Here is a 21,943-nt window from a genome sequence, read left to right as displayed (position 1 = left end):
TGTAGGTTTCTGGCAAGTTACTCTAGTGCCTGGAACCCTTGTGGAATCTTATAAATTGCCCTAGGTGTTCTTTAGGATTGACTAGAATGGTCCTGGTTGGTGTTTGGCAAATTATGGTAGGTAGCAATATCTAACTAAGCTTGCATAAGAGCAACCTCCTGAGTAGCCTCTCGACTCTATTTGAACTCTCTTTGCCACTATACTCTATTAGTTACACTTCTTTTCCACCTTTGGTCAGGATGGAATTGTTGATCCCAGATGGCCAGGGCTGAATTTATCCCTGGGAGTCATCTCTCACATTGCCAGGGAGACTTTTACTCCTGGATGTCGGGGGGAGGGCAATTATTTCACTTGCAGAGTTGGGTTTAGAGAGAGTGAGGCCACATCTGAGCAACAAAAGAGGTCCTCCAGAAGTAACACTTAAGCACACATATAGTAGATTAAACTTCTCTGCTACCTACATAAATTTCACAAGTGTAATCCTCAGGATCAAGGGCATGGCCTATTGATTTGGGTCTCTCTAAAGTCTGACACAGTATCAGGGGATTCCTTGATGGTAAGGTTTAATAGTGCCACATTCTTTCTCCCATCCCTCAGGGAACTTTGCCAATACTTTTTTATTATCTGCTTAATATACTCTAGGATGTATTCAGGCATTACCATAAACTATACAGGATTAAAGGACCTCTTCCTTATTCTGGGCTCCCTATGTTTCAGTTGTTCAAATGAGCTACACAGATAGATTGAGTTAGATTATGGGCTATGGAAAATTTCAGTTCCAGACCAAATAAACCTTTCTTCATTTGGTCTCAAAGATAATGTGTGGTTCTAAAATATAGGCACTGTCTTCCTGCCCTAAGACATGGATTTTTTTAGGACTTCTACTTAGTGATGGCTTTGGGAGACAACTTTCAAAAGTTGTTTCAGTATTTATTTTAGCTTTAATACCTATATTGTCCTCTCATGAACTAGTTTATGGAAGCATTCAGAATATAGTTAGTGCTGCTTTACTTATTATTTGGTCTTCTTTCAATCCATCTTCCCCAGGTACATTATGGAATATACTTAAATATCATAGAGATAATTAATGATAAAAACACATTATTTATAGGTAAAAATTTGACGAGCAATTATATCTGTAGCAGTATATCTGTGTGTGTGTGTGTATATACAAATTCACAGATAAAAATATTTCAAAGTTCTTTCTTCCCTTAACTTTGATTTCTGCGTCACTTACTAATGTATTTATTAGCAAGGCTCTATTTATCTGTTCAGGTGTGTACAGGGAGGAACTACTGCTATCCCTGGGGCTTTTGGCTGTGGAAAAACAGTGATATCACAGTCTCTATCCAAGTATTCCAACAGTGATGTCATCATCTATGTAGGATGTGGTGAGAGAGGAAATGAGATGTCTGAAGTTCTCCGGGACTTCCCAGCGGTTAGTATATATAAGGGTTCAAATAATATTCTGGAGAAAATACCAGTAATCAACTTTCACTGGCAATTAATAAAGCTTTGTGCTGCAGTCTAAAGCAGTGCTCTCAGCTATAAATGATCTTTTAAGGAATTTTCTACTTATAGTTGTGGTTAAATTTATATGTTCTAGGAAAGGAATTTGAATATTTAGTCAATCAATGGAAAGTTTATTTTTCTTGTCTGGTGGTTTTCAGTTATTGGAGAAAGATATAATGAATAAAACATTTGTAGATGAGAGCTTTACCTAGACTTTGTATGATTTAATTAGGTTACTGTAGTAGTATTTTGTTTTCCATTCAATGATGGATTTCATTTATGAAATGAAAGTAATATGTATCTTCTTCACAATACTGTGGGGCAAGGAGAAGAGGTTGGATTGATTGGGAATATTACTTTGGGGACACTGATTATAGAGATTAAATATGAACAAGTTATAAGAAGGACAAAAATGTTACATTTAGAAATTAGAGAATCACTGAATATGTAATGTTTGCTTCCAGCTCACGATGGAAGTTGATGGTAAGGTAGAATCAATTATGAAGAGAACAGCTTTGGTGGCCAATACCTCCAATATGCCTGTTGCTGCTAGAGAAGCCTCTATTTATACTGGTAAGTATAAATTTATACTGGTAAGTATAAATTGAAATGAAAGCAGTTATCATTTATTCTTAAGTTTAAAGCTAGCATTCGGCTGAGTATCTTGTTTTTAAGAGTAGGAATATGATAAAGGCAAAAGCTACAATTTAAATTTCAGACTTTGTTAAAGAATGGCAATAAAAGTTTTTTCCCTGCTTTAAAAAAACTGTTATATATACAGTAGGCTAAGCAACTATATTTTCTCAACACAATAGATATTTATTTCTTGCTCACTTAATATGAGGCTATTTCAGGTGATCATAGGCTCTTCTTCACTCTCATTCTGAGCTGGGACCCGGGCTGACAAGAGCTCTGCCATTTTCAACACTTGGCCTCTGGGGTTCCTGGTTGTTCTCTCCATCCAAGTAGGTCAGAAGGGAGATAGAGTACGGAGGGGTGCGTGGCTCTGCGTGGAGAGGCTAGGAACATACACAGTTCAGCTGTGTGCCCAGAAGAAGAGGAAGAACAGTATTTGGTGAACAGCCAGCAGTTTACCTGTACTTGTCACTTTGAAGTTTTCTTCAAGGGTGGAAAGGTCAGGGTGGGATTGTACACTATAGGATTATAACTTGTAATATTCTTTCCAATTTAGGAATTACACTATCAGAATATTTCCGAGACATGGGCTATCATGTCAGTATGATGGCTGACTCTACCTCCAGATGGGCTGAGGCCCTTAGAGAAATCTCTGGTCGCTTAGCCGAAATGCCTGCAGGTAGGTCATTTTATTGTTTATTATGTAAGCAAGACGTGATTTGAGGGACTGGCTTTGAATCTCTCAAAATTTCTTTTCATTTTTCAGATAGTGGATATCCTGCATATCTTGGTGCCCGTCTGGCCTCTTTCTATGAGCGAGCAGGCAGGGTGAAATGTCTTGGAAATCCTGAAAGAGAAGGGAGTGTCAGCATTGTAGGAGCGTAAGCACCTAAATACTTTACTTTTAAATAGTGAATATGTAAGTTCCTCTAAGACAGTGGTTCTTAAGCAAGACTACACTCCAAAGTCACCAAAAGGACTACTTTGTGGGGGGGCGCATGGTCCAGGAATTGAACCTGGGTTCAGTTCAAGGTGAGCATTCTACCACTAAGCCACTGTGCACCCCAAAGGGACTGTTTGGAAATGAACCTATTTAGGTCACCCCTGCATGTTCTGTTTCCACAGGATTGACTTGATTTATTATATTCAAGTCACAATATTTTAGGAATAACTTAGAAAATTATAGGCATGTGAAGATGAAATTCCTTCTTAGTAAAAACAAAGTGAAGATTCATAATCAGTACTTAGAGCCATACTTTTTTCTGAAAGATTTTCCTTCTACTCTTCTATATGATTAGAATAATGAAGCTGATTATAATCGTCTCATTTCTCATACTAGAATGTCTTTAATAGTTGTCATTCCTATTTGCAATTTAATACTGATTATGTAAGATTTTTACATAAAATTTTCTTTCCAAATCTCATTTAAAAGTTATTTACATATTGCTCATTAGATATTAACTTTTTAAAAAATTGACTTTCATACACACATTATTTTTCACAAGTTAATTTCTAATGACTTTTTTTTCATTTTTTAAAATACAGAGTTTCTCCACCTGGTGGTGATTTTTCTGATCCAGTTACATCTGCTACTCTTGGTATTGTTCAGGTATGTCTTTCCTTGGTGTCGTTATCAACTGTGAACTGTTCTAATGTTATTCAATCATTACAGAATATTTAATTTAATTACTAATGAGTGACTAGTTAATGGTAAAGTCTGTTTTAGGAATATTCTTCCCGCTAAGAGCCTTTAATACTGACTATTATTTCTTAGCTCACTACCTAGAGTTTATAATAAACTTAATATCTGTAAGTAGAAAATGGACATATTACCATCAGGGGTAGCAACATTTTATCAGTGTTAGAGTAATACTGCACTGTAAATTACAGTAAGCCTAGTTATAGAAACACATATGCCCCAAAGTGTATAATGGAAAAAAGCCATAGAAGTTTTTCTCCTCACAGTATAATCCGTGGTATATGATCCTATCAGAGAGCACCTCTTTTCTACTCAGTAAAGAATTCAGAGAGTAAGGTTTCTTTTGTCTTCTGGCTCCACCATCACCTAGCCTGGAAATAATTTTCACCTGGCAGAAGGGGAAATAGTGTCAAGAGGGCACAACCCACTTTTTGAATCTTGGGATCAAGAGTGACACTGTCACTGTATTCATTCCATCACTCACACCCTGATGAAAATAAAACTGAAAAATGTAGTTTCTGCCTAGGTAACTGATTCCCAGAAATAAGGCATGAATTTTAGTGAACAGCTAGCCAGCTTGGCCATTACAGGAAACCTAAGTTAAAGATGTGTACAGTTCAGAACTACAGTAAACCAAATAATGTTGAAAGAGTCATGAACTCTCAAGATATAAAATAAATTCTTATTTTTTTTCTTTCTTGGATATTTGGGGTATAAACAAAAGATAGGCATGAAGCACTTGAGGTATTTAACATTTGCCAAAATTTTGAGTTGTTAACTGCAGGGATTATGGGGAAGATAAAGTTAGGAATGCATAAAATATATGTGAATGTTTGGCCTTAGTAAAATGACTGCCAGAGCTTATTGGGTTAGTTCTTAATGATAGGATGCAGAATTGAATCAGAACATTAGAAGTTTTTAATCAAAGTGAAGTATCTATTTTAGCTAAACAGGTATTTTCTGATTCATCTGTTTATATTGCACCATAATATTTTGCAAAGAAGCTGATTAGCTGGGGTTTTTTTGCTATCAGATTGGACACATTGTTAAGGAAATTGAGATGTTCTTTCTTTCAAATTGAAATGCTTTTATTAGACTACTAATAAATGCAAATCAAAAACACATATGCACAGATCAATAGAAAATGGTCAGAAATGCTGTTATGGACTTGGCAAATTAGTTGGAGAAAAAGATTTCAATGTAAACAAAATGTAAACATTTATCCCAGGATTTTCCACAGATGGCATAGTCCACAAGAACTTATTTGGAACAGGTCTCCAGTCTAGCCTTTATAACCTGTGCATACTTGCTACATTGGAGACAAGTTTTTAATTTGATCTGCAGATTCTGTCCCAACCTGAAACAAAGAGATACATTTTTAAATTGACACCTTTTAAGAGTTTTATTCTATTTCTGCATGTTCTAGTTTGCTAGCTGCTGGAATGCAATATACCAGAAACAACGACTTTTAACAAGGGAATTTAATGAGTTGCTAGTTTACAGTTCTAAGGTTGAGAAAATGTCCCAATTAAAACAAGTCTATAGAAATGTCCAATCAAAGGCATCTGGGGAAAGATACCTTGGTTCAAGAAGGCCAGTGAAGTTCAGGGTTTCTCTCTCATCTGGAAAGGCACATGGCAAACACAGTCACAGTTTCTCTCTTGATTGGAAGGGCACATGGTGAGCAAGGCATCATATGCTACTTTCTCTCCTGGCTTCCTGTTTCATGAAGCTCCCCGGGAGGCGTTTTCTTTCTTCATCTCCAATGAACTCTCTGCTTCATGGTGCTGCAGCATTCTCTGCTCTCTCTGAATCTCTCATTCTCCAAAATATTTCCTCTTTTATAGGACTCCAATAAACCAATCAAGACCCACCCAAATGGGTTTAATCCAGTTTAACAACCATTCTTGACTAAATCACATCATTCAGGGAGATGATCTCATTACAGTTTCAAACATACAGTATTGAATAGAGATTATTCTACCTTTATGAAATGGGATTTATATTAAAACATGGCTTTTCTTAGGGGGCATACTTCCTTTCAAACCAGCACACTGCATCAATTCTAAAAAGGTTTCTAATTTGACCAATGAAGTATAGAATTGTATATTTAGGACAAACAAGTTTTTTTTTTTTAAGAGAAATATCATTGTGGTCTTTTTTCATTATTATTTTTTAAATCAGGTGTTCTGGGGCTTAGATAAGAAACTAGCTCAACGTAAACATTTCCCCTCTGTCAATTGGCTGATCAGCTACAGCAAGTACATGCGTGCATTGGATGAGTACTATGACAAACAGTTCACAGAATTTGTTCCTCTAAGGACCAAAGCTAAGGAAATTCTGCAGGAAGAGGAAGACCTGGCAGAAATTGTACAACTTGTGGGAAAGGTGAGTTTTTAAATCTCACGAAGGATATAGATCTGTGGGTTACAATGGAAATAATAAGAACAGACAGAGCAGATTCTTGTCTAACAAAATGAGTAAAAATTCATTAAATATTTTTAAAACTTATTAAATTTTAGATTATTTCTTCTAACAACAGGTATTTAAGGGGTGTGTTTTGTGTTGTGCAAGATAGATGATTACTACTTGGGTTCTCTGTTGCTGAATGACAAATTACTCCAAAACTGAGGGGCTTAGAACAAATTTTTTTTTAACTTTTTTTATTGTATAGTATAACATATATACAAAGCACATAAATAAAAAAGCAATAGTTTTCAAAGCACCCTTCAACAGGTAGTTACAGGACAGATCACAGTTTGTCATGGGCTACCATACGATCCTCTCAGATTTATCCTTCTAGCTGCTCCAGAATATAGGAGGCTAGCAGGCTTAAGTACTTTATGATCACAATCGACTTTTTTTCCTTCTTTTTTTTGTGAACAATAACATATATACAGAAAACCTATTAATTTTCCAAGCACAGCACCACAGTTAGTTGTAGAACATATTTCAGAGTTTGACATGAGTTACAATTTCACAATTTTAGGTTTTTACTTCTAGCTGCTCTAAAGTACTGGAGACTAAAAGAGATATCAATTTTATGATTCAGCATTCATATTCATTTAAGTCCTATCTTATATATATAATTCCACCATCACCTTTGATCTTTCCATACTTCTCATTGGGATTATTTGGGCTATGGCAATTTTAAATTTTTGTTATTGGAAGGGTCTGTCACTAATACGGGGTAGGAAGATAAAACTATCTGATGTTCTGGAGAGGCTGGGCTAAGTTTCAGGACTTATCTGGACCTGGGACCCATCTGGAGATTGTACATTTCTGGCAAATTACTCTAGTGCCTGGAGCCCTTGTGGAATCTTGTAAATTGCCCTGGGTGCTTAGGATAATTTTTTTTTGCTCCCAGTTCTAGGGTTAATGGCTCAGTGGGGTGGTTATTGCTTGGGGCCTCATGCAGTTGCAGTCAGTCATGTAATAACTGAGACTGGAGTCATCTGAAAGTTTCTTTACTCACATTAATGCTACCTGGGCTTGGATGCCTAGATCATTTGGGGGGTGGCTAGGAATTTCTTTCTTCGTGCAGTATCTCCACATGGCAGCCCAAATCTCCCACAAATAACAAAGAGAGGAAGTAGAAATGGCCAGAGGAGGGAATTTTTTTTTTATCCCTTATCCCCCACCCCTAGTATTTATTTATTTTTTATCCTTATTTTTTTCCTCATCTGTCCATACCCTGAATAAAGGGAGCATCAGACACAAGGTTTTCGCAATCACATGATCACATTGTAAAAGCTATGTAGTTATACAAGTGTCTTCAAGAATAAAGGCAACTGTTATGCATAAGAATAACCTCCAAGATAACCTTTCGACTCTATTTGATAGCTCTCAACCACTGAAACTTTTTTTTGTTTCATTTCTCTAACCCCCTTTTGGTCAAGAAGGCTTTCTAAATCCCATGATGCTGGCTTCTGGCTCATCCTCGGGAGACCTGTCCCACATTGGCAGGGAGATATATACCCCTGGGAGTCATGTCCCACGTAATGGGGAGGGCAGTGAGTTCACCTGCCAGACTGGCTTAGAGAGAGAGGGACCACATGTGAGCAACAAAGAGGTTCTCTGAGGGTGAACCTTAGGCATAATTATCAGTAGGGTTGGTTTCTTCTTTGCAGGAATAAATTTCATAGACACATACCCCAAGATTTGAGGGCTCAACGTATTGAATGGGTGGTCCCCACTGCTTGTGAGAATATCAGGAATTCCCCAGGTGGGGAAGTTAAATTATTTCCTCCTTTCTCCCCAGTTCCCAGGGGGCTTTGCAAATACTATTTTATTCTTTGCTCAGATTACTATGAGATATATTGGGGCATCACACTAACCTGTACAAGCCAATAAGATCTCATGCTGTATTCAAGATTCCATGTAATTATGGTGTTCAAATATACTGAACATACAAGTTAAATTAGATAATATCTAATAATTAGATAAAGTATAAATTTTGCACCAATTAAACATTCCTTCCCTTGATCTCACACAGAAGTTGAAGTCTTAAAATATGGACCATACCATCCTTTACCCTGCATTCTGATTTACCTTAGTCCTATCCAGATCAGCTTCATTCATATCTCTGGTTGAAGTGTGATCACTTTTTCAACTTTTTTAACAGTTGCTAAAAAGGTAATGCTGACTTTAGGAGCGTCAGTGCTGTAATTCATATTCTCAGGTGTCACATATATACCCAAAGTTGCAGGGAACAACCAGATTATACTTACATAGTTCAGTATCTTGGAATTTAGAAACCACAGTTGCAACTACATATTAGATGTGACTGTTCTAAATGCTTATAGTCTAGGACACTTTACAATTCATTGTGGTTTGATTTGTATTTCCCTATTAGCTTGTGGTGTTGACCATCTTTTCATGTGCTTTTTGCAATTTTTAGAAATGTCAATTCAAGGCTTTCTCCCATTTTTAAAATAGGTGTTTGCCTTTTTATTGTTGAGTTGTAAGATTCCTTTATATATCCTGGACATTAAATCCTTACCAGATGTGTGCTTTCCAATTACTTTCTCCCATTGAGTAGGTTGTCCTTTTACTTTCATGATAAAGCCCTTTGCTACTCAAAAGTTTTAAATTTTGGTGATATCCCATTTGTCTATTTTTTCTTTTGTTGCTTGTACTTCAGGTGTACTCTAAGAAACCATTGCCTAACACAAAATACTGAATATACTTCCCAACATTTTCTTTAAGAGCTTTATAGTTATGGCTCTTATGTTTGGGTCTATGATCCATTTTGAGTTGATTTTTGTGTTTACTGTGAGGTAGGGGTCTACCTTCATTTTTTGCATATCCAGTTTTCCCAGCACCATTTGTCGAAAAGGCTATTGATTCCTCATTGAGTGAACATGGCACCCTTGTCAAAAATCATTTGGCCATAATGAGGGTTGATTTCTAAACTGTCAGTTGAATTCCATTGTCTATATGTCCCTGTGCCAGTACCATGCTGTTTTGATTACTGTGGCTTTGTAATAAGTTTTAAGATGGGGAAATGCTAGTCCTCCAACTTCATTCTTCTTTGTCAGGATAGCTTTGATTATTCTAGGCCCCTTACTCTTCCATATAAATTTGATGACTCACTTTTCTATTTCTACAAAGAAGGTTGTTGGAATTTTGATTGGGATTACATTGAATCTGTAAATTGCTTTGGGTAGAATTGACATCATAATAATATTTACTCTACCAGGCCAGGAACACAAAATGTCTTTCCATTTATTTAGATCTCCTTTGATTTAATTTAACAATGTCTTATAGTTTTCTGGGTATTGTTCCTTTATATGCTTGGTTAGATTTATTCCTAGATACTTCATTCTTTTAGTGGCTATTATCAATGATTTTTTTTTCTTGATTTCTTCCTCAGATTTTTCATTACTAATATATAGAAACACTACTGGGTTTTGCATATTGATCTTATACCCTGCCATTTTATTGAATTCCTTTATTAGTTCCATTAACTTTGTTGTGGATTTTTCAGGATTTTCCATCTTTCAGTACTGAGTATAACATTAGCTATGGGTTTTCATATATGCCCTTTATCATGTGAAGAAGTTTCCTTCTAGACCTAGTATTCTAAGTATCAAGAAGTGATGCTGGATTTTGTCAGATGCCTTTTCTGCTTCAATTGAAATGACATGTTTTTGCCTTTGTTTTATTAGTGGGGTGTTTTGCATTTATTGATTTTCTTATGTTGAACCACCTTTACATACCAGAGATGAGTCCCACTTACCATGATCTACACTTCTTTTGATGAGCTGTTGGATTTGGTTTGCTAGTATTTTGTTGAGGATTTTTGCATCTCTTTTCATAAGGGATTATCGTCTGTAGTTTTTTTTTTTTTCTTTTTGTCTGTTTATCTGGCTGTGTTATGAGGGTGATGTTGGCTTCATAAAATGAGCTAGAGAATGTTCCCTCCTCTCCAAATTTTTACAGAAGTATAACCTGGATTGATGTTAATTCTTGGAATGTTTGGTAAAACTCCCCTTTGATGCGAGCTTGTCATGAGTTTTTTTTTTCATGAGCTTTTTTATTGGTAGGTTTTTGATTACTGATTCAGTCTCTTTACTATTTTCTGGTTTTTTTTTGAGATCTTCTGTTTCTTCTTGTGTCAGTGTTCATAGTTTTTTGTGTTTCTAGGAATTTGTCCATTTCATCTAGGTTATCCAGTTTATTGATATACAGTTCTTCATAGTATCTTCTTATAGTCCTTTTTATTTCTGTGGAGTTGGTAGGAATGGCCCCCTTTCAATTTTTATTATGGTTATATGTGTACTGTCTCTCTTTTTCTTTGTCATTCTAGCTAAAGGTATGTCAATTTTATTGACTTTTCAAAGAATCAACTTTAGATTTTGTTGATTCTCTCTATTGTTTTTTTTTTTAATTCTCTCTTATTTGTCTCCATTCTAATATTTGTTATTTCATTCCTTCTGCTTGCTTTGGGTTTAGTTTGTGCTTCTTTTCCTAGTTCTTACAGTTTTGAGATTATATCTCTGATTTGAGAACTAACGTTGGTCTTTCCTGGAGAATGATCTCTATGTACCTGAGAAAAATATGTAGTCTGCTGCTGGGTAAATTGTTCTATAAATTTCTGGTAGGTCTGTCTGGTTTAGAATATTGTTCAAGTCTTCTATTTCTTTACTGGTCTTCTCTCTAGATGTTCTTCCAATTGTTGAAAGTGAGGTATTAAAATCTCCTTACTATTAATGCAGAACTGTCTTTTTTTTCCCTTCAGATCTGTCAGTATTGATTCATATTTCGAGGGCTTGGCTTTTAGGTGCCTATATATTTGTTGTTGTTATGTCTTATTCTTGTCACCCCTTTATAGTGACCCTCTTTGTCTCTCATAATAGTTTTTGCCTTAATGTCTATTTATCTGTTAATTAAGCTACTCCAACTCTCTTATTTATTTATTTATTAAATTGATATATATTACAGATTCTCATACCGGGTAATCATCCAAAGTGTACAATCAGTGGTTCACAATATCATCATATAGCCCAGCTCTCTTAATTACTACTTGCCTGTTAAACTCTTTTCCATCCTTTCCCTTCAACATACCAATGTCTTTGAATTTAAAGTGTGTCTCTTGAAAACAGCATATAGTTGAATCATGATTTTTTATCTATGCTGCAGAGGCATTTTGAGGAGGAGTTTGATCCATTTAAAGTAACTGTTGATAATGCAGTACTCTCTGTTACCATTTTGCTATTTTGTGTTTCTAAAGAGTTACTTCCTTAATTTCTTAAAAGTAACATAGAGCTGTGCAATGGTGGCTCAGTGGCAGAATTCTTGCCTGCCATGCTGGAGACCCAGGTTTGATTTCTGGAGCCTGCCCATGCAAAAAAAAAAGGTAATGTAAAAAAACCTAGAGGAAGCATTTTATTTATTGGAGAAATTCTAGATTCATTCCCTTTAAAAATCAGAATTAAGATAAAAGTCACAACCAGTGATGTAGGGAAAGACAAAAGAAGAGTTGTAATGAAAGTGTCGTTCATAGATAATAGGACCATCTAACTGGAAAAACTAATAGAATTAACAGAAATATTATTAGAACTAATAGAAGTTTAGGGAGGGGTCCTGATTAAAGATCAACATGAATCGATAGAATTTCTCTACATTAGCAATAACTAATTAGAAAATAAAATTAAAAAGGAAGTATTCACAATAGCAACAAAAATTAGAGTCTAGGAATTAGGTTAATCAAAAATACATTTTTCTGCTATGGAAAACATTTAAAAACTAATAAAAATAAATAAAAGATTATCTGAAAACTTGGATAGATGGTCCATGCTCTTGGATGGGATGACTTATTAAAAGGATAGCATTAAGGGGAACAAATGTCAAAATAAATTTAGTTTGAGATGCTGGTGATCAATGAAAGGGAGGGGTAAGGGGTATGGTATGTATAAATTTTTTTCTGTTTTTGTTTTATTTCTTTTTCCGAATGGATGCAAATGTTCCAAGAAATGATTGTGATGATGAATATGCAACTATGTGATATTGTGAATTACTGATTATATGTGTAGAACAGAATGATCAAAATAGGAATGTTTGTATTTGCTTTGTGTTTTTTGGTATTTAAAAAAATAAAATAAAAAAATTTAAAAAGCACAAACAAAACAAATAAAGGATAGCATTTCTTTTTTTAAACTAATCTTTAGATACAGCGTGATTCCAATCATATTTCCGGTTGAATCTTCTAAGGAAATCAATAATCATTCTAAAATTCATATGATATTGCAAAGATTCACAAACAGCTTGAAAACAAACCTTGAAAATGAATAGTAAAGAGGGAACTTTTGCCCTATTGGATATTAGTACAGAACTTTCATAATAAAAAGAATGCTGTTGGTGAAACAGAACAGTGAAACAAAACAGGAACAAATCTGTATATATATGAGTGCTTGATATTGTGAAGATGGTACCTCAAATCAAGTGATGAGGGATAGATTATTTTAATCAATGATAATGGGAAAATTCACTATTTGGAGGGAAAAAAACTGCATCACTACCTAATTCCATATACAAAGGCAGACTTCAATAAAGTAGTAAATTAAGTATGCAGGGTAAGACTTCCAAGTTAAGAGAGCATCTTTGTGATCTAGAGTTGGAAATAGACTTCTTTAACTCCTCTAAACACAAACCATAACATTTTTAAAAATTCCTTTATTTTTTGCATGGGCAGGCACCGGAAATTGAACCCGGGTCTCCAGCATGGCAGACAGGAACTCTGCCTGCTGAGCCACCGTGGCCTGCCCTTAATTCCTTTTAAAATTAAGTATTTCTGTTTGAAGGACTACCATGGGTAAAGGTAATAAACAGATGGCAGACTGGGAGAAGACATTTGCAGCTTCTAAAACTGAAGGATTAATATTCCAAAATGGACAAGGAACTCCTATAAGTCAAGAAGAAGATTGGAATCCCAACAGAAATACAGGAAAGGGAAGAACAGAGAGATTATAGAGGAGGGGACCCGAAAGATTAACAAACATATGGAAAAGTGCTCAAATTTGTTAATTCAGAGGATGCAAATTTTTTAAACTTTTTTTATTAATTAAAAAAAATTAACAAAACATTAAGATATCATTCCATTCTACATATAAATCAGTAATTCTTAATATCATCACATAGTTGCATATTCATCATTTCTTAGAACATTTGCATCGATTTAGAAAAAGAAGTATAGACAACAGAAAAAGAAATAAAATGATAATAGAGAAAAAAAGATTATACATACCATACCCCTTACCCCTTGCTTTCATTTACCACTAGCATTTCAAACTAAATTTATTTTAACATTTGTTCCCCCTATTATTTATTTTTATTCCATATGTTCTACTCTTCTGTTGATATAGTAGCTAAAAGGAGCAATAGACACAAGGTTTTCACATTCACAGTCTCATTGTGAAAGCTATGTCATTGTTCAATCATCATCAAGAAACATGGCTACTGGAACACAGCTCTACATTTTCAGGCAGTTCCCTACAGCCTCTCCACTACGTCTTGAACAACAAGGTGATATCTACTTAATGCATAAGAATAACCTCCAGGATAACCTCTCGACTCTGTTTAGAATCTCTCAGCCATTGACACTTAGTCTCATTTTACTCTTTCCCCTTTGGTCGAGAAGGTTCTCTCAATCCCTTGATGTTAATTCTCAGCTCATTCTAGGGTTTTTCTCAGTCCCTTGATGCTGAGTCTCAGCTCGTTCCAGGATCTCTGTCCCACGTTGCCAGGAAGGTCCACACCCCTCGGAGTCATGTCCCATGCAGAGACAGGGAGGGTGGTGAGACTGCTCGTCATGTTGGCTGGAGAGAGAGGCCACATCTGAGCAACAAAAGAGGCTCTCTTGGGGGTGACTCTTAGGCCTAAATTTTAAGTAAACTTGACCTATCATTTGTGGGGTTAAGTTTCATATGAACAAACCCCAAGTCTGGGGACTCAGCCTATAGTTTTGGTTGTCCACACTGCTTGTGAGAATATCAAGAATTCAACTTGGGGAAGTTGAATTTCTCCCCGCTCTCACCATTCCCCGAAGGGGGCTTCCAAATACTTTTCCAGTCACTGATCAAATCAGTCTGGGATTCATCGGGGCATCACTCTGGACAGACCAACAAAATCTCATGTCCTGCCTGAGATTCCAAGTACTTATGACATTCAATCAAACTATCTACATGAGTTATATTAGGAAATGCTCTAGTCAAAATATAAATTTTGTAACAAATAAACATTTTTTGCTTTAGTCTCACACATAAGGTGACATTTTAAAGTATTAAATATCATCTATTTTCAGCACCCTGCAATAATGACATTCCTTTTGTTCTTCCTCATGCAAAAACATTTTTTAAATTTGTACATTGTACATTTCACTATTATTATACACTCTAGGCATTCAGAGGATGCAAATTTTAAAATGTTATAAGGATAGAGAACTGTTGTTCTCCTGATGGGAGTGTTGTTTAGTGTTGCTATTGCAGAGAGCAGGCTGACAGTATTTCTTTGTATGCCCTGTGATGCAGCAGTTGTAGTTCTATAAGTATATTGCAAAAGAAATTGTTAAACAATTCCTTAAGGAATGTGTTTGTGGTGATAGGAAGTTAAAGGAAGTCTGAGTGCCTTTTACTGACATTGTAGTATGGAAGATGCACACCTTGGAGAACAACTTATACAAAAGCTGGAAGCTGTAATCTATGTGACACATAGAGCTTGGATGGATCTTAAAAGCACAGTGCCAAAGACACAAGAATGTTTTTACATAATTAAAAATACTTGCACAAAATAAAATACACATTTCTCATGAATTCATGCAAACAAAGGGATACAAAAACTATGTTTGAGTATTTTCTTATGTGGTTGGAGAGGGGACCAGGGACAAAGGAATTAAATACAGAAGAAAGAACAGAACTTCTGATCCTTACCTTTAAGGAGCTTAGCACAGATAGAGAATATATGACTATAGTCATATATTCTCTAACTCACTGGGCCTGTCAATTTCCCATAACTCCCAAGAAACTGAAATGTGTACTTGTTGGTGATCATAGCAACAAGTGTATCTGTCTTGGCCGATAGGGTGATTGCAAAAGTTAAAACTTCTGAGGCAGTGAAACTTAAAGGGTAAAGCTCTGTAATTTAGCTAAACCAATAAAATGGCGCTCAGACATAGATAAGTACATACTTAGAATACTTTGCATTTACATAATTCTAAATAACACATAATGTTAAAAAATTTTAGCTATGTATGAGCTATAGAGACTTCTCTGAAGCAAAGACTAAGTGTTCAAACAAAGACAGCAAGCCAGGATGTGAAGAAGACTGTTTCAAAAAAGAACATCAATTAAAAAGCAGTTGTGAGGGAAATTTATTAGGTAAATTTAGTAGGTGATTGTGTATTCATTAGTCTCTGCTTGTTAAGAGATTATAACCACCAGTCCTACACTGAAGAACTAAATTTCTAAAACTTTTGTTTTTTTTCTTCTTCTAGGCTTCATTAGCAGAAACAGATAAAATCACTCTGGAGGTAGCAAAACTTATCAAAGATGACTTCCTCCAACAAAATGGGTATACTCCTTACGACAGGTTCGCTATACAATTTCCTTTCTTTATTTGAGGATTTTCTATGGTGTTTTGAAGGAAGACACTATGTACACATTTAAACCCCCCTTCTTTTTTTCTCATACAGACATATGATGGCTCGATGTATTGGTTTATTTTGTATATTCATAGTGGACATCTAATCTTATGTATTCCCCTGCATTGGTTTTGCTCATTTGTTTAGTTATGACAGAGAGTATTTTCATTCATTATGAAACTGCCTATAATCAGAATTAATTGTGGCTTACATTGTGCCAGAACTGGGGATGATTGCCTCCCTCAGAAGCTTTCCTCACTATCTCTTATCACGGTCCATGTTGCCTGTATCTTCCCAAATATGATCTACTATCCTCCTCATTTCCCAAGATTCTTGTTTCTGTTTCTATCAAAGTACTTTTAGCTACCCCTGGTAGCTCCTGCTACTGAAAAACAAGCCTGGTGCGTGGTTTTCATTCTTGTCTCTACTACTATGTGGCTGGTTTAACATTCCCATTGTTTTTTACACTTTGAAAATTTGAACCTTTCATCATATGCTAACTTTTCTCCCTCAAATCATATTTTTTCCCATCTAAGAATGAAAAGGGGACTGAATAAGCAGAAGGATTGCCAAAATGTTTAAGACAATCAGTAACAAAATGTTACTGTATCAGTAAAACTCAAAAATCTATATCAAGAACTTAAGCAGCTCCAAGAACTACCTGCATAAAGATAATTCAACAGGAAAACTTTTTGGAAAGGGTGTGATAGGGAGTATGCATGAAACTATGTATGCAAATGTTTTAAATATGTCAGAAAGTGAGTAAGGATGTATCTGATCAACCTGAATATATGCTGTGTGTCTGTTATTAAAAATTGTGGGTAAACAAAAATGTGAACAATGGGAAATAGGAAATTAGAGTTTCATTCCTTGTGATTCATTAAGTTGTAATCCACGATCACAGGGGAGTCTTTATAACTCAGTTACTTTACCATTTGGGCTACTCCTTTAACTATATTATACCACAACAAAATCTCAGTCCCTAGATTGTAACAATATTATCTCGTCATTTCTCCTGTTAATTATTTGAACAAAGAAAATTAAACATCCCACAGTATAAATAAAAGAATATGTATCTCCATCCATCCATCCAAATCCTGAGATTTCTCTGTCTAAAAAATCCTGGTTTAGTAATTATTAGCCCTTTCCACTAATTTTTTTCTAAATTTAGGCAGCCTGCATATTTAAATAAAGAAAATAATTCTCTGGTATTTTATAGATGAAGTTTTGTAGAGAGTATGATCCTGAGTTGGATTTTGTTTTTGTTAAGTATTTTGACCTTCATTTATCCTAGGTTCTGCCCATTCTATAAGACAGTAGGAATGCTGTCCAATATGATTGCATTTTATGATATGGCCCGTAGAGCTGTTGAAACCACTGCCCAGAGTGACAATAAAATTACATGGTCCATTATCCGCGAGCACATGGGGGAGATCCTCTATAAACTTTCCTCCATGAAATTCAAGGTATGTTTTGTTTCTTCTGTAACTTTTTTCAGTAGGGCATGTCTGTTTTTAATTTTTCAACTATTAGAGTCCCAAACAGAGCATGTAGAGCTGGCATTTATCGTGTGGACCCAGGCTGAGGGTCTGTGAAACCAGATCAAGCCTCAAAGCCATACTCAAGTAGGAACTCTAAGGATAACATTATGGTATGTCATGTCTAAAGTAAATGTTGGTATGCTTTCCCTTTGGTCATAGCTGCCAGAAAATTTAGAGCTAAATTCACTCCTGAACACCAATTACCTTTTCTCAAATACATGTTAATATCTATCCCCCATGCCCTTCTAGAATATCTGTACTGTTTACTTCTTTTAATTGTCCTATTACACATTGTCTTTTAAACTTTAAATGGCCTTATTTCTTGCAAGTAGGCAAGACATATATATTCAGAATTTAAAAATAGTCACCCTTTGGGTCCAGTCATTCCACTTCAAGACATATAACCTAACAAAATAATCAGTGATTTTTGATACAGGTTATATAAAAGGTTGTTCATTAAATTCTCATACAAGTATGAACAGAGCCAACAATACATATCCCATGTCCATAAGATAGACTATAATAAAGGTATTACCGTATTTTTTAATAGAGTACTTAAAGATATGGGAAAATGATATAATTAGTGAAAAAAATCAAGATGCAAAAAAATTCTAGATGTAACATGATCCAAATTTTGTTATAAAAGTAAAATATAGGAAGAGAATGAGAAAAAAATGATGCCAATTTGATATATACTATTTAGCATAATAGTAATGATTTCTGGTAGGATGAATAATGGTGTTTTTTTTTTTCTATTTACATGCTTATTGTATCATATTAACATATCACAGGCATTTTTATCTTCTGTAAATATTTTGTGGCGAAAGTGTACCATTTCTTATTCTTAGGCATTTGGCAAGTTTCTAGCTGTCGGTATGAACAACTGTGTGTATAGTTGGTTTTGTGTATTTTCCTAGTATAGATGCTCAGAAGTGTAATGACTGGATGAGAGCTTGAACATTTTAAAGTCTCTGTTATACATATTATTCAGTTACTTTCCATAAGAATTTTAAAAGTGGTACTTGTTATTTTACAAACTTTACTTCCATTCCCAATGTGTAACCATCGGACCTTGACTAGTAAAGTTTCAGCTAAATTAATTCTCAAGTATCATATGCAGTTGGTATGCATCTAATATGTGACTGCATTATTTCCCAGTATTGTGCAATTTGTTGATTAATAGTTAAACAACAAAATTAAAATTAAAATTTTATTTTCTTTCTCTTTCTTTGGAGTATTACTCCATTTATACATTTCTAATCTCAAAGAAAAAAAGGAATCTAAGGCTAATTTTGACTCCTGACTATGATTTACTAGTGCACCTCACTTAGCTTATGCTCAAAATATATCCAGTACAATATTTAGTGCAATTTAATACATGTTCTGAAAATTGTTTTCCAAAAGTAAGTTCAAATCTGTAATGTCTCTTCCTAGGATCCAGTGAAAGATGGTGAAGCAAAGATCAAGGCAGACTATGCACAACTTCTTGAAGATATGCAGAATGCATTCCGTAGCCTTGAAGATTAGAACTGTGATATCTTTCCTCCTTTTTCTCAGCCAACTCTTGTGTGAATTTTCCTAAATTTCTCATCTCAGACTCTTTGCTTCTTTATTGTGCTGCTTTGAGACTAGTGCCTATATGTGTAATTTGTTTCCCTGTTTATTTGGTAGGTGTTATATAAAACAAACATTCCTTTGTTCCCGTATTTGAGGGGCTTCCCTGGTTCTTTATCTTTGCTGGTGAGTGTAGTAAATATGGTTTCATTACTGTAAACTTGTTTGTAGGATGCCATCCTTTGTCGTAGGTTTGCCCTTTCCTCTTCACCATTAAATTATAAACAGGAGTACTGCATGTATTCAATTTGTAATGGATTTGGAATGGAAAGCCAGATTTCTATACCTTTTGAGAGCTTCTCTGTGAAATAACTCAATATCTATGCGATAAGGTTATTGCAACTTAGCATTTTGCTAAGTAACTGCTTTGCAGGAAATATTTCTCTTTTTTAAACATGAATGATTATGCATTGTTTCCCTAGTATAAATCAGGAATATATGGGGGAAACTGTTGGAAACTATACTATTTTCAAAATAGGCAATTGTGTGGTTCAGCATAATATATGAATCAGTACACTCCAAAATAGTGAAAATGGAACTAGGCAGTCAAACTTAGATTAACATCATCTTATTAAAGCATATTTTATTTCAGTAGGAAAAATTCAGTATCAAGGACTGTTGTACTGCATTAATAGGAAAATCTTTTTTAAATTACATTTAAAACAATCACTGAAAACTTGATCCATATCATACCCTCTTTCTTTTCCTCAGACATCTTAGAAGCCAAAATCTCTTAAAACCGTGTAGCAGTGTGATCAGCATCAAAATGCCACAGAGAAGATTTTTAGTAGTGGTTGAAATCTGTTTGCACCTTTAAGGACCAGCTGGACTGTAGTGTTTCTGGGGCCACAATGGCATTATGTTTTCATAAAGTAATGACATGTATCACGTTTGCATGTCTGTACATTGCATTTTTAAACAACCAACTTATAATTGTAGAAATATTTTCTCTCGTGGTTTTTGATTCATTGGCTCAAAGGTTTTTCAAAACATCTATAACCATAGCAGCATAACAATTTTCACTTTGTTTGATTGGTATGAAATTAATTCTTATATCTGCTGATAACAGAATCTGTGTTACTTCATCCTGTCTCTTAGGTGTATTTTTAAAATAATGATTATGGTTTTTGTATAATAAGGCACACTGCAGAGCAGCTCTGGGAGCAACAATTTCCCATTAACTCTTTGACCAATAGTGCTGGTCCCATTGCTTCCTCAATGGGAAAAGGAGAAGTTGTGTGAACATGTCTAACAATCTCAAATACCCAAATGTAATAGCATAAAATATTTACTTTATACCTTAATATATTATTATTTAAATTTTTAGGGAATGCATTTCTGCTGGTCTCTTAAGGAAAGATGCAATCAATAGAGAATTCAGCTGTGGTTTTGTTTAAATCCTTGCAGATTGCATGTTGTTACAGTTGCCTGCTCTTCAGGAAAGGTGTTTTTCCATGAAAGTTTTTTTAATCTTTCAGAATATTGGCAGATAAAAATTATGGAATGATTTGTTGACATGTAGACTTAATGGTGCTGCTCAATCAGTTTGCTTCCAATGTGGCCTCCTATCAGAGGCCCTAAGACCAATGGAAATTAAAAGGATTTCAAAAACTTTCTATTCCTACATTATACCTACCAGCAAATTAGGATTGTGATAGGAATGAATGATATGATGCAGAAAGTTTGAAATTTTTTTGTTCTGAATTTGCAATGTATCATTTTAAGAATGTTGGTGTATGAGTGTGAAATGCTAGAGAAACAATGTGAAGATGCTAGAGAAACTATGCTCAAATATTCATTTTAAGTGTCCCTTCACCACCTATATGTTGTAGAATTTCAGATTAGGGCACTAATCATATTTCTTTAATAAGAATGTTAAAATTACAACAATCTTTTAAAAAGATGATGCAGTTCTATATTTATTGTGCTGTGCTTGGTCCTAAGTGGAGCCAGTAAAACAAGTTTCATATGTATTTTTCCAGTGTTAAATCTCACACATTGTATCCTTTGGAAATTTCCTTCCATCCTGAAAATGAATTGGAGAGGTCATATATATATTGCCACCTTAACCTTGAGATTTCATTATCTTTATGTTAAAAGTTGTGTATGGTTGTTAAAGTCTATGAAAGAATAAAAAAATGGATTTAAATTAAGTTTTTGAGTGTGACAAAATGTGCTGGAAAATATGTTGCCTTATTGTATTTAGACCTCTCACTGTTTTCAGCATAAAGTTTTAATGTTTTATTTTTCCCTTTCTTTATAGTTAGTACCTAAGAACAACATATTGAATTGGGGCACTAAGTGTGAAAAACATTTTATGATCATATTTCACTGTGATTTAACAGTAGTTATACTCAGAAACTCCCCAGATCTTAGCGTTCTGTGTCATTCTGAATATTACTTTAAATCAGAAAAGTGAATAATTTCTAAAAATACTGTATTAGTTAGGGTTCTCTAGAGAAACAGAATCAACAGGGAACACTTGCAAATATAAAATTTATAAAAGTGTCTCACATGACCGCAGGAATGCCGAGTCCAAAATCCGCAGGGCAAGCTGTGAAACTGACGACTCCGATGGATGAACTCCACAGGAGAGGCTCCCCAGCCAAAGCAGGAATAGAGCCTTTCTCTTCTGAATCCTCATTAAAAGGCTTCCCATGATTAGATTAAGCATCACTCATTGCAGAAGACACGCCCCTTTGGCTGATTACAAATGGCATCAGCTGTGGATGCAGCTGATGTGATCATAATCTGTTTCTATGAAATTTCATCATTGCAACAGACAGGCCAGCACTTGTCCAA

The 21,943-nt window shown here is 34.9% G+C and overlaps 1 protein-coding gene across 3 annotated transcripts in view; it reads left to right on the top strand.

Annotated features, from left to right (window-relative positions):
• The window catches only part of ATP6V1A (ATPase H+ transporting V1 subunit A), a 60,581-nt gene extending 39,287 nt beyond the window's left edge, over window positions 1-21,294 (top strand). For 2 of the 3 annotated variants that reach the window (XM_077118350.1, XM_077118351.1), the window contains exons 7-15: window positions 1,276-1,438; window positions 1,977-2,085; window positions 2,705-2,827; window positions 2,915-3,029; window positions 3,694-3,757; window positions 6,032-6,235; window positions 15,840-15,934; window positions 17,281-17,452; window positions 18,962-21,294. In XM_077118350.1, coding sequence (XP_076974465.1) covers window positions 1,276-1,438; window positions 1,977-2,085; window positions 2,705-2,827; window positions 2,915-3,029; window positions 3,694-3,757; window positions 6,032-6,235; window positions 15,840-15,934; window positions 17,281-17,452; window positions 18,962-19,054 — 1,138 coding nt within the window. In that variant the 3' untranslated portion in view covers window positions 19,055-21,294. The remainder of the gene's footprint in view (window positions 1-1,275; window positions 1,439-1,976; window positions 2,086-2,704; window positions 2,828-2,914; window positions 3,030-3,693; window positions 3,758-6,031; window positions 6,236-15,839; window positions 15,935-17,280; window positions 17,453-18,961) is intronic. The other variant, XR_013158529.1, reaches the window with a different exon arrangement.
• Window positions 21,295-21,943: the final 649 nt, after the last annotated feature.

Source organism: Tamandua tetradactyla, chromosome 10 (genome assembly GCF_023851605.1).
Source record: "Tamandua tetradactyla isolate mTamTet1 chromosome 10, mTamTet1.pri, whole genome shotgun sequence".
Lineage (NCBI taxonomy): Eukaryota > Metazoa > Chordata > Mammalia > Pilosa > Myrmecophagidae > Tamandua > Tamandua tetradactyla.
Note: the sequence above shows the minus strand (reverse complement) of the source record. Positions and strands in the feature narration are given on the sequence as shown.